The sequence below is a fragment of the Teleopsis dalmanni genome, chromosome 1 (assembly GCF_002237135.1).
Source record: "Teleopsis dalmanni isolate 2A chromosome 1, ASM223713v2, whole genome shotgun sequence".
In the NCBI taxonomy this organism is placed as follows: domain Eukaryota; kingdom Metazoa; phylum Arthropoda; class Insecta; order Diptera; family Diopsidae; genus Teleopsis; species Teleopsis dalmanni.
This window is the reverse complement of record NC_051846.1, coordinates 40,343,340-40,354,406: the sequence shown is the minus strand read 5'-3', so window position 1 is coordinate 40,354,406 and position 11,067 is coordinate 40,343,340. Positions and strand designations below refer to the sequence as shown.

At 29.0% G+C, this 11,067-nt stretch overlaps 2 protein-coding genes across 2 annotated transcripts in view; one reads left to right on the top strand and one right to left on the bottom strand.

Annotated features, from left to right (window-relative positions):
• Nucleotides 1–195: 195 nt before the first annotated feature.
• Nucleotides 196–3,061, top strand: LOC119669296. The gene is made up of 5 exons (XM_038079136.1): nt 196–1,037; nt 1,203–1,479; nt 1,533–1,645; nt 2,822–2,899; nt 2,963–3,061. The coding sequence occupies exons 1-5, from the start codon at nt 223–225 to the stop codon at nt 3,021–3,023; spliced, it is 1,344 nt and encodes a 447-aa protein (XP_037935064.1). The 5' UTR covers nt 196–222; the 3' UTR covers nt 3,024–3,061.
• A 783-nt stretch (nt 3,062–3,844) lies between these two features.
• Nucleotides 3,845–11,067, bottom strand: part of LOC119679926 (H(+)/Cl(-) exchange transporter 5-like) — a 16,146-nt gene continuing 8,923 nt past the window's right edge. The window contains exons 2-12 of the mRNA XM_038092523.1: nt 9,052–9,081; nt 8,833–8,972; nt 8,569–8,772; nt 7,868–8,500; nt 7,588–7,805; nt 7,265–7,479; nt 6,951–7,201; nt 5,406–5,506; nt 5,160–5,323; nt 4,880–5,093; nt 3,845–3,935 (exon numbers count right to left, since the gene is read on the bottom strand). Of these exons, the coding sequence (XP_037948451.1) occupies nt 3,845–3,935; nt 4,880–5,093; nt 5,160–5,323; nt 5,406–5,506; nt 6,951–7,201; nt 7,265–7,479; nt 7,588–7,805; nt 7,868–8,500; nt 8,569–8,772; nt 8,833–8,972; nt 9,052–9,081 (2,261 nt within the window). The remainder of the gene's footprint in view (nt 3,936–4,879; nt 5,094–5,159; nt 5,324–5,405; nt 5,507–6,950; nt 7,202–7,264; nt 7,480–7,587; nt 7,806–7,867; nt 8,501–8,568; nt 8,773–8,832; nt 8,973–9,051; nt 9,082–11,067) is intronic.

Below are 11,067 nucleotides of genomic sequence, written 5' to 3'. Positions count from 1 at the left end.
TGAAAGTTGAGTGCCTTGATTGCTGCCTGAATATCAGTTAGGACATTTATTCTCTGGTAGTGAATGTAAATACACCTGTTTGTATTATTCAAATATTATATGTTTTTTGTTTAAACTAAGCAACCTATGTTTCCATAGCAACTCTTAACCAAAATCAAGCAATCAAAACAATATTTTATTATTCACTTGTCATTAATAAGATAAAACTTATTAAGGTATGAAATGGATGAACTATCTGAATGCACTTCTGAAGTTATAGAATTTTTGCCAACCACTCCATTAGGAAGTAAGGTTCTATATTTGGATAAAGGTACTTCTACTGATATAAATCCAAAATACGTGAACAAATCCACTGAAACCTTTGTAAGCAACGATGAAGGAACACAAACACAAACTGGAGTAACTTCTGTTAGCACCTCAACGATTGATGATGAAAAACTGGCAAGTTGGTTACAAAAAATACTCCCAGGTGTTGAGAATGAACTTCGTAAAGGTGCAACACCATTATCACAGGTTCATGCAAATCGCTACGAAGAAGATTTAAAAATTGAACCGTATCAAAAAATATCAATTGAAAATATTACAGAAAACTCACAAGGTTTAGCTATTTGGCTATCGATTCACACCAACAATGCACCTATGTTAGCCGTCACATCGGTTGCACCACACGATGATTGGTGTGAACATATTGAACAGAGTATAACCATTTTTGTGCCACAACGTATTAAAACTGATTATGTTGTCTTCAATAAAATGAAAAGTGTACCGGTTGATGCATGTCTGAAGTGTCTTTCTACAAATCCCTACAATAAAAATATTTTTGCTGGTTCTACATATAATGGCGAAATCTATGTTTGGAAGTGTCAACATGATTCCAACTCAAAAACACTTGAAGTACAGCAATTGTTTAAAGTGACTTCACAAAATGGTTCCGCTGTTGGCATAGAGTGGACATCACCGAATTCTTTGTTCACTGCTCATGCCAATGGTAACGTTTTGCAATGGTTCACTGGAGAGGAAATGGTTAAATCAAATCAGTAAGTTTAAAATTAAAAATGGAACATTATAGCTTATTTATTGTAAATCAGTTATATCATGTAAGTACCAAACTTGACTTGTCTAGGCATTTAAGTCACGTGACTAATTTATAAATAAATATATTATTATTAGTAAACGAAGAAAATAAAAAACTATTTTTATAGATGGTTAAATATTCTCCAATCAAATGGTACAACTGAGATCACGACAATATTATGTTTGAGTCCTGAAAATTTTGTTATTGGGACAAGTGATGGCAACATCTACAATTGCTTCAATGAAACTCTTCGCACAGGTCAGAAGGTTCTGAAAATAATGAAACTTAAAAACCATCAATTTGCTGTCACCACACTTTTGAAAGGAACACTACCTGGTGACAGCTATGTAATAAGCTGTGATATGAGTGGCGAACTCTACTTTCATGATATTAAAATAGAAGAAGTATTTTATTTAATTAATTTAATTAATCTAATTTTAACAATTCTATTTTTTAGAAAACTGATAATATTATAAAAATTCCTTTACCCTTTAAAAATGTTATTGCAAGTTCTCGAGACGGTAACGTTATTTATAGTCCAGGAACAGATGGTTCATTAGTATATTACAGGTGCTATTTTTTTTAATAATAAAATCTAATTAAATATTCAAGATCTTAAACAAGATAACTTGTTTAATATGGCAAGTGGTTTATAATTAATAGTTATTAATATTTATTTATATGTAATTTTTTAACTAAAAATAATTTAATTTCATTTACGTCAAATTTTGGACTGATTATATGGCTGTTTTGGATACTACCAAATATACATCATTAGTAGTCTTTCGATATATTTGTTAATGTTAATTATGACTATATAATTATGAATATTTTTTATTTATAATTATAACTATATGCAAGTAACGAAATTAAAAAAATATATCCAAACATAACTAAATTCATATATGTTGAAAACCCAAGCAAGTACATGGTCAGTCCAAAAATATTTTTATATAATTATAATTAATTAAATATATTTATTTATAAACGTTTAATTAAAATACAAATTAATTCGAAAATGGACTTAAAATTTAAAAAAAAAAATTTTAATTTATATTTTGGATTGTTTTGGATAACTGTTGCTTTTAATTATCCGTATATAATCATATATATATAATTAATTAATTTTAATTATATACAGTTGGTTTCTGAAATGTTTTTAATTGTCTGTATAGATTCATATATAATTATTAAATAAATAACTATAATTTTACAATTACATATATACAAACAATTAAAATACTTTCAACTGATGAAATTTAAATATTTATTTTTCATGAAGTGAGTTTTTGATCACATACAGCTGTTTCGGATATTGTTAAATATTCATTAAAGTCATTATGAATTTAAGTTTTTATAATTAAAATTATATACAGATAATTCAACTGAAAAATATATATATATATATATAAACTTATTTGTTTGGAATACTTATGTTGATGGATATTTTTCAATATCCAAAACAGCTGTATGCAGTCAACCGCATAATTCACTTTATATAAAATAAATTATTATTATTATATAATAGGCTATGAATGTACCTCGACCTAAAAGATCTATTGTGCGCCTAAAGACCAAACTAAAACAATTCTAGACTATTTATAAATCTCGTAATTACAATGGGCTTAATTTTACCTATTTGATTATGGACAAAGATTTATAATAATTATTATTATATTTATTTATTTATAATATATATTAAATAACTAAAATTGATTTAAATATTTTTAAATATATTTCTTAAAGAAAATCTGATGGAAGGTACAAAGAAATTAAAGGAGCACTCCGTGGCAAAGGAAATACTATCAAATTAACAAATAATGGGTACACAATATTCTTCTTCTATATACTTATAATATATAATATATATAATATTATTTCTTGTAGTTATTGGATCGTTACTGGTTTATATGGTTGTGACTTTCAACTATTTTATCTTGAAGACTAAACAACGCAATTGGGTTTAATGAAACAAATTTTAGAAATTTTTTCTTTACTTTGCGTTATATATTTTCAGAATAGTTTATTACATTAAAATTTCACTATTTACAATAATATATAATTGCATTTACTTAATATACATTAAATAAAAACCAATATTTGTTCTTTTTAATATTTAAACTTAGATTAATAGCTTGCAATTGATAATAACATTATTCACATCGAGACAGACATTGTTCTCTTACACACACATCTTATGTACTGTAATATGTAGGTCGTAACAGTATTCAATATTTAAATTCTACATCTTTCAACTTTTACTCGTACATAAATTAAATGTAAACAATTAAAACATTCAAATTTTGCACATTAAAATATATCAAAAATATATTGGCATAAATCCATTTACGAGCAATTATAAAAAAATAATAATAAACGAATAGTAGTAACACATCGATTTTGTTTAAATAAAAGTTTTTGCTTACAAAAGTTATTAATGATTTTACATTTAAACTAAAAATGAGTAAATTAAATATAATATCTCAATAGTCACTTTAAAAGTAAATTACGATCACTTTATATAGCATAATATTACAAATATAATAATAAATAATTTTTTATAATTAATGACGTTAAATATATTGTACATAAAATATAATTACGAAAAAAATAAACATCAAAAAATTAATATAGATTTCACATAAAAAATAAAGAATTTTACTATTAATGACAAATATAAACAGCATTTTAAAATGCTAACGCGTACATCTTAAAATGACTGTCGCTAACAATAATGTTGCAACTTAATTTACTTAAATTAATTTCTATTTAATTAAACAAAACCGTGTTAGGGTCTTCATCATCCATTTTTTTCACATGCCGCAGTACATCCTTTTTCGTGATAACACCCAAGAGACGTCTATAATAAAAAAAAATGGTATTTTGTATAAATTTTTTTTTAATATTTTTAATGCTGTTTAGCTAGCAATTTTTACTTTCTTTATTTAATTTTTCTATTGTCTCATTTATTTAAATGAGCTAAATTGATCACTTAGTAACTGTGAAATGTGTTGGGGTTAAAAGCTAATATATACTAATAATATATATGACAAAAGAACGACTAACGTTTATAGTATAAAACAGGTTAGATAAATTCCACCCAGAACGCGTTGTGGCATTCTTTAATTACCCATAATAAGGTGTTAATATATTTTAATAATAACAATTAATTTTATAAAAAATTAGAAATAAAATTTTCTGTAACGTTATACTACATTATAATTATACTACTATATTATAATGTCTAATCTGTTATTGCAGTATAAATAAATTAGATTAATTCAATATATAAACTAAGCAATTTGAATAAACCTTTTTTAGGATAGTGCGGTTTTTTTAGGATAGTGGCTTGAAGGTCTTTAGACACACTTTATTTCGATAAATATTCAAAATATTCTATACGATTTTTTCGATTTCTAAAAACCCCTAGTTTAGTTCAACTCCAAAATTTACGGGACGGGACGTACATACAAATGTACGTGTATATATAAAACAATTGATAAGAATGTGTATGTAAAAGGAATTTAAATATACAAACAAACATATGAAAACAAATATTATAGCATAAATGTTGTAGAATTGATATGGATTACCGGATTTGTAACTATATAAAAACATAATTATATACTTATTAAAAAAAATCTTTGATTCATATTACTTATTAAATATTTAAAAAAGGATTTTATTCAGATCAGTTCTGATATTCTTATAAAATTAGGATGAAAACTTATTAAAACACTCACTTATCATTTGTATCAATATCGTTATTAAATTATAGTAATAATCATACTATATCCTTCTTACCCATTATGTGTTACTAATGTTTGTCGTAAACCTAATTTACGGAACATATCGACAACTGTTTCCATTGGCGTTTGATCCGTAACGGTAATTGGTGCCATATCGAGAATTTTCTTTAATTTCAAAGCAGGTGGTCCAAGATTTTGTGTTGGCATAGTGGATGTGAATAGTACTACTGATGAGCCATTAAGACCCTCAATAAGTCGTTTGGCATTTGCTAAAAAATAATAAAAGTGTAATAACATTTTATCTATGATTGTTATTAATTTAAAATTCTGCTTACCAATTGCTAAATTGAGATCTCTTCTTAAAACAAATCCTACTAAGTATTGATTTTCTTTCGATACCACAACAGGATACCCATTATGTTCAGTTTCTTTTAGTAAATTTTCAACGTCATCAACAGTCATTGAGTCCTGCGTTATGACATTTAATGTTTCATTTCGTCTGCAATTTAAAAGTTTAATTAAAAATACATATAAAAATAAATAGTATTTAAATTTATATAAATATATTAAGTTATACTTACTTAGGCTGCATTACATCTGCAGCGAGTGTTGTATGAGCAAACTCCTCTTTGCTATCCAAAAATGGATACCCATTTAGTGCAATGTGAGCATCATATATACCCTAAAATATAAAATATTTTAAATGGATAAAATATTTGGAATAAAATGATTTGTGTAGCTTTTAATAATAAATATAAATTTTTTTTATTATTTTTTTTCATAAAAATTAATAAAAATTTCGTATAAATTTAAAATAGGTACAAATATAATTCTATTTAATATATAAACAATTATTATTTTTATTAAATTTTAAGTTTAATTATTAATTTCAAATTAATATTTGATAATATATTCATTTTAGGGCCCATAGATGACCAGGGTTAAAAACTAGTAGACATTATCTGCCGCTAAAGAATGTGGGGTATATAAACTGCAGATAGTAACACTACAGATTAGTCTCAGGCACGGTTTCTGAATAAACCCGCGGCGTTAACAGCATAGGTGGAGAAGAATCAAATCGAGTTCAATTAACTAACAAAGCTTTTTTGTTATCACTTTTCTCGATATTATGGATAGAAAGTTGGGTATGTAGAACTATAAATGTGTTAGATTAAGTCCCAAAAATGGGACGCATAAGAACTTAAGTCTTTAGACAATTACTACAAAAGATTTGTAAAGTCTGGTTCCATGGCGTCATATAGTCAAGTGTCCCGCTAGGACCGATATTACCTTAGATACTTGAAATTTACTAATGTGGACCCATTTCAGAGGTTCTAGATTTGGAGTATGAATCTAGTTAAAAGCCATATGGCTTTTAACCTTGTTCTGAAGAAATATTCGCTCAATTTCTGTTGGCCTAATGCAAAAAATGATCGTGTGTCATGTTTCGTCTATGGCTGGCAAGAGCAGAGAGTGAAACGGTAGGCACCACTGAAAAAGCTTTAAATTTCGTTCACTTAGGTTTCGTTCGCGCTAACTATTAGTAATAGTAGAGACTTCTTTTTCATGAAAATCCATATTTGCAACAGCAGGTTTAGAAAATATTGTATCTTAGTCTTTATTGATTTAATTTTTTCAAAAAAAATTGGTACAGGTCTAACCAATAGACATTGAATATTTTTCCAATCCTCAATTCATGCAGAGTTTATTTAAATATGGGTAAGAAATGCTTTGATAAATAAATCATATGTATTAAAATTAAAACATGTGAACAACTATTACTATTACTCACATGATTTTAATTGAACTAAATTAACTTAATTTCGATTAAAATCTTTTTATTTTATCTTACACAGAATTATTTAAAAAAACATGACTATTAATCTTTGTCTACGTGCTATGACTCAGTAATATTTCCTACGTGTAACGTTTTGATTTCTATATAACCTAATAAACTAGATATTTTTATTATACATATTATTTACAATCTAATCTAGAAGAATAAGTAAATTTGAATGGTAAAGATAAACATTAAGACTCCAAAAAATCTACTTTAACAAATGAATAGTATTTATGTATTTTTTTAAGCAAAAATCAAATCTTGAATACGTGAAATTCATATTTACCTGCCTGCCAAGTGCATCTCCTACCCATTTCGAAGCCATAGCAGCTGCCATTAATGGTACGATATAGCCAACACCACCAGTAAGCTCAAACATTATAACTACTAGCGAAACTGTCATACGCGTTACCCCACCCAAAACAGCTGCAGCGCCCACCATTGCATACAAACCAGGAGTAATTAAATTATTACCACTGGAGCATTCGCCAGCTAAGAACCAAATATTTGGATAGCTGTACGCAAATTGCTCCACACCTTAAAAAAGATATATAAAATATATTAATAAATTTTATTTTTATTAAATTTATTTTTACTTACCGATACCAACGATTCTACCCATGATTGAGCCTAACAATAAAGATGGCACAAATAAACCTGCGGGTACCTTCATGCCAAATGTGAAAACTGTTAATGCTAACTTTAAAAAGAATGTGAAGATAAGCAGCCATATTGCACTGTATACTCCGGGACCAGGCACTGTAACCTCAATCATTGATGAAGCGCCAATTGTGATGTTTTTCCGCGTGTAATCGCTGAAATATATATATGTATTTTTGTTATAAAACGTATAATAAAAACATTTATATTTTAAATTAAAAACTAGACATCTTAAGGAAAATATAAGCATACATTTTACTTACCACAGTGGATTAATTGTGTCCCCAGGCGAGCATTGATTAAAAAGTAAATCGATTAGTTCATTCATATTCATGCGTGTAAATGGATTCGGAAAGCAGACAATTGCAGTGACCAAAGTAACGACGAGTACTTCTACTACTGGATATTGACCCAATTTGCTAAACTTTCTATAACGACACCACCATAAATTCCCTTTAATAAATACCGTGCCAATGACACCCTAAAACATATTTCGACAGAATAACATATGCAAAACGATCAAATATTTAAACAAGTACTTACTCCCATAATGCCCAAAAATACAAAAGGTATAAGCTCGAAAAATATCCATGGTGCGTTGTATTCCAAAAAGAACAATGCTGAATGTTCATTACCGAATGGTGTTACAGATCGTAATACAAATGCAGCAATCAGCGCACAGAAAAATGAACGCCATAATGTTTTTAAAGGAAAATAATATGAAACTTCTTCAAGTGAAAAGAGAACACCACCGATTGGTGCACCAAAAGCTACAGATACACCTGCCGCTGCTGCAGCTGAAAGAATTTCACGTTTCTTTGCTTCATTGCGTCCATACTTTGGAAAAACATGTGAAAAAATATTTCCGATACAACTAGCAATATGCACCATTGGTCCTTCTTTTCCTAATGTTAAACCAGCAGATACTGATAACATCAGACCAACAGATTTTATTAACAAAGTCCATTTGCCCAAATATCCACGTATTATAAATCCTGAGAGTATTGTTTTAATTTCTGGTATACCGGAACCACAAGCATATGGCGCAAACATGCGTACCAACGATGCACTCAGAGCGGCAAAGAGTAACGCCCACAATATATACCATATGTATGAGATGATATAGGGACCAGTGCCATTTCGACTAAAGCCAAATATTTCAGGCCATGTTTTCCACTAAACAATAACAATAAACATATTAATTTAAGTTGGTGATATACATATAAATTATTAGTAATACTTACCGTTGAGCAATTCCCCTCTTCGAAGACTGATTGTTTTGTTGGCCAACAACATTGCTCTCGATTAAACCAAAACGCTTGCGGGCAGATGCCATGTTTTAAATCTGACATCCAACTTGCGCCAATATCAACCATGCCAGCAACACAACCCGCCGCAATACCCACAAATAACACGCACAGCCAGCCAGACCAAGCATCGTGGGCACCCTTAAATAATGTTGAATAAATTTAAATTATAAAAAAAATAACAATGAAAAATGTTCTCACCTTTAGTAAATCCAATAACGAATCTTGTCTCTTCTTAACTATATACCTGTGTCGCATTCGATCTCTGGCAATATCACGTTGCCAATCAATAGTATGGAAATCTTCATACTGACCGATTCCCAGCATATCATCATGTACGTCTATAAAATATTATATTTTAATTTCCGAGATCAGAAGTTAATTATATTTTATATTATTAACATATACCATATAGCTTACCTGATGCTCCTCCATAAAATGATAATCCCCCTGCAAATATATAAAAATAATATTTTTACATAAATTGAGAACTCTTATATGTCATAGTACCAAGTCAAACAATAGAGTTTCCTATTACATCGAAAGGGAATAATTTAATATTGTAAATATTTACATATTTTTTAACGCAAAAATCAAAATAAATAAACTACTAGAATATATTCGGTTCATAGGTTCGGCAAGTTGGGAGCTGGAACATTATACCATTTAGTGCTCACTTGGCCATAAATAATTACCTAATATGATATCACAAAGGAGAGACTGTCCGTACAGAATACCCAAACGATCACTCTTTCAATAAAAGGGATCTGGAAACAAGATATCATGTAATAGTAATAGTTTAGTGAAGGTGGAGGAATTAAAGAATAGGGTTCGATTGGGAAGTAGCGGAATTAGGGATGGAGGATTTTAGTTAAAATCAACCTGGATCAAGACGGAAAAACTTGGCCACTTCAATGAAGTGTGTCCAAAGGCCAATTGGACTGAGGTTTGTGTGTGCAGTGGAGCAAGAGAACAGATGGGCGACGTCATGAGAGGTAGAGCAGCAGCTTGGGCACACATTAGGAATAGATGTGTTTATGCGTGACAAGTAACTTTTTAGCAGATGGCTGATTGTATTCTGATCTCAATTGAATTGCCCAGGGAAATCGTCGTTTTCTTGAGAAATTTTAGGCAGGAAGGAAAGGAAGGACAATCTCGGTCTGGAAGAGAATACAGCATCTGTGTGGACCGCTGTAAGTCCACATTTATATTTGAACTCATTGATGTTAAAATCATTGCAAAAGGTGTCGGTATATCTATTATATGAATAAAGTAATTGTCGGATACATCTTGAAAGGAGGGATCTACTGAATATGGCGCCGTTGGGATGTCCATATGTGTGGAACTCATAAAGATATTGCTTGGACAGTAATTGCTTGATTATGCTCTTTTGTAATTATCATTTTCGATTCTGCATGAATCCCCCCAAAAGAATTTTACAACCTGATAAGTCCATTTAGTTGGCAATATAGGGATAATCAGATCTGTCAAATCAGTTAGAAAAGATTTTGATTCATTATGAACACAGACACATGAGGTGGAGTACAATTTCCCCCTCATCCACGGAGCATCAATCCCAACAAAAATTGTTAGAAGATAGACCGAGCTTTATTGCATGTCTTAAGATATCTACCTTACATACAGTGATCCGCCAGTTGTAGTAGAGTTTCTGCCCGCTTTCATCAACGCCGATGAATATCGTTAGAGGAACCACCAAGTCTGATTATATACCTTGCTAACACGCAACACCATAACCGTTGCACTAAATTGAGAAGAATCTTCATGTATCCAAGCTTTTCTATGCACTTAAAATATATTCACCAATGAAGAAAAACTTTTTATTAAGACTGTTAATTATAAAACGGTCTAATGGTAAGTTATTAAGAACAGAGTTTCAGTACATTTTCAGTTTATTAGTTAAACAATGTTTTTAATAAAATAAACTTCTAATATTTTTACTAGCTTCGATAGTCATTTTCCCAAAACTGATAAAATAAACAATATTGTATCACATTAAATAAATTTAATTGTATTAATAATAATGTAATACTAACTATTTTGTGGGTGGATACAAGGTGCTTTCTAAAACCTTTGTATATATAAAAAAATTATATATAAAAAAATTATTCAAATTATCAATATAGAACCTATTATAAATATTTACCAGTCATGATTTGAATATAATTATTATAATAATAAATAAATGGAAATGTAATAAGTATATAATTTATATACATATTATACATATCAGCACGAGTATGTCATATTGTGAAGCCATTGGTATAAACACGTAGAATAAAAATAATGGAACTGATAAAAAAAACTGTTGTACAAATAAAAGCAGACTCCGTACCAGCATATCAATAGTATTCACGTGCTTGAAGTGTAAATAAATTTGTTTAACACTAATAAAGCGTTAATTGCAAAGTTCCACAA

Bases quoted from the DNA above. Each gene is read 5' to 3' on its own strand.
- LOC119669296 (XM_038079136.1), top strand. From the start codon at position 223: ATGGATGAACTATCTGAATGCACTTCTGAAGTTATAGAATTTTTGCCA. The intron at 1,038-1,202 runs GTAAGTTTAAAA...CTATTTTTATAG, and splicing joins GAAATGGTTAAATCAAATCA to ATGGTTAAATATTCTCCAAT. The intron at 1,480-1,532 runs GTATTTTATTTA...TCTATTTTTTAG, and splicing joins ATGATATTAAAATAGAAGAA to AAAACTGATAATATTATAAA.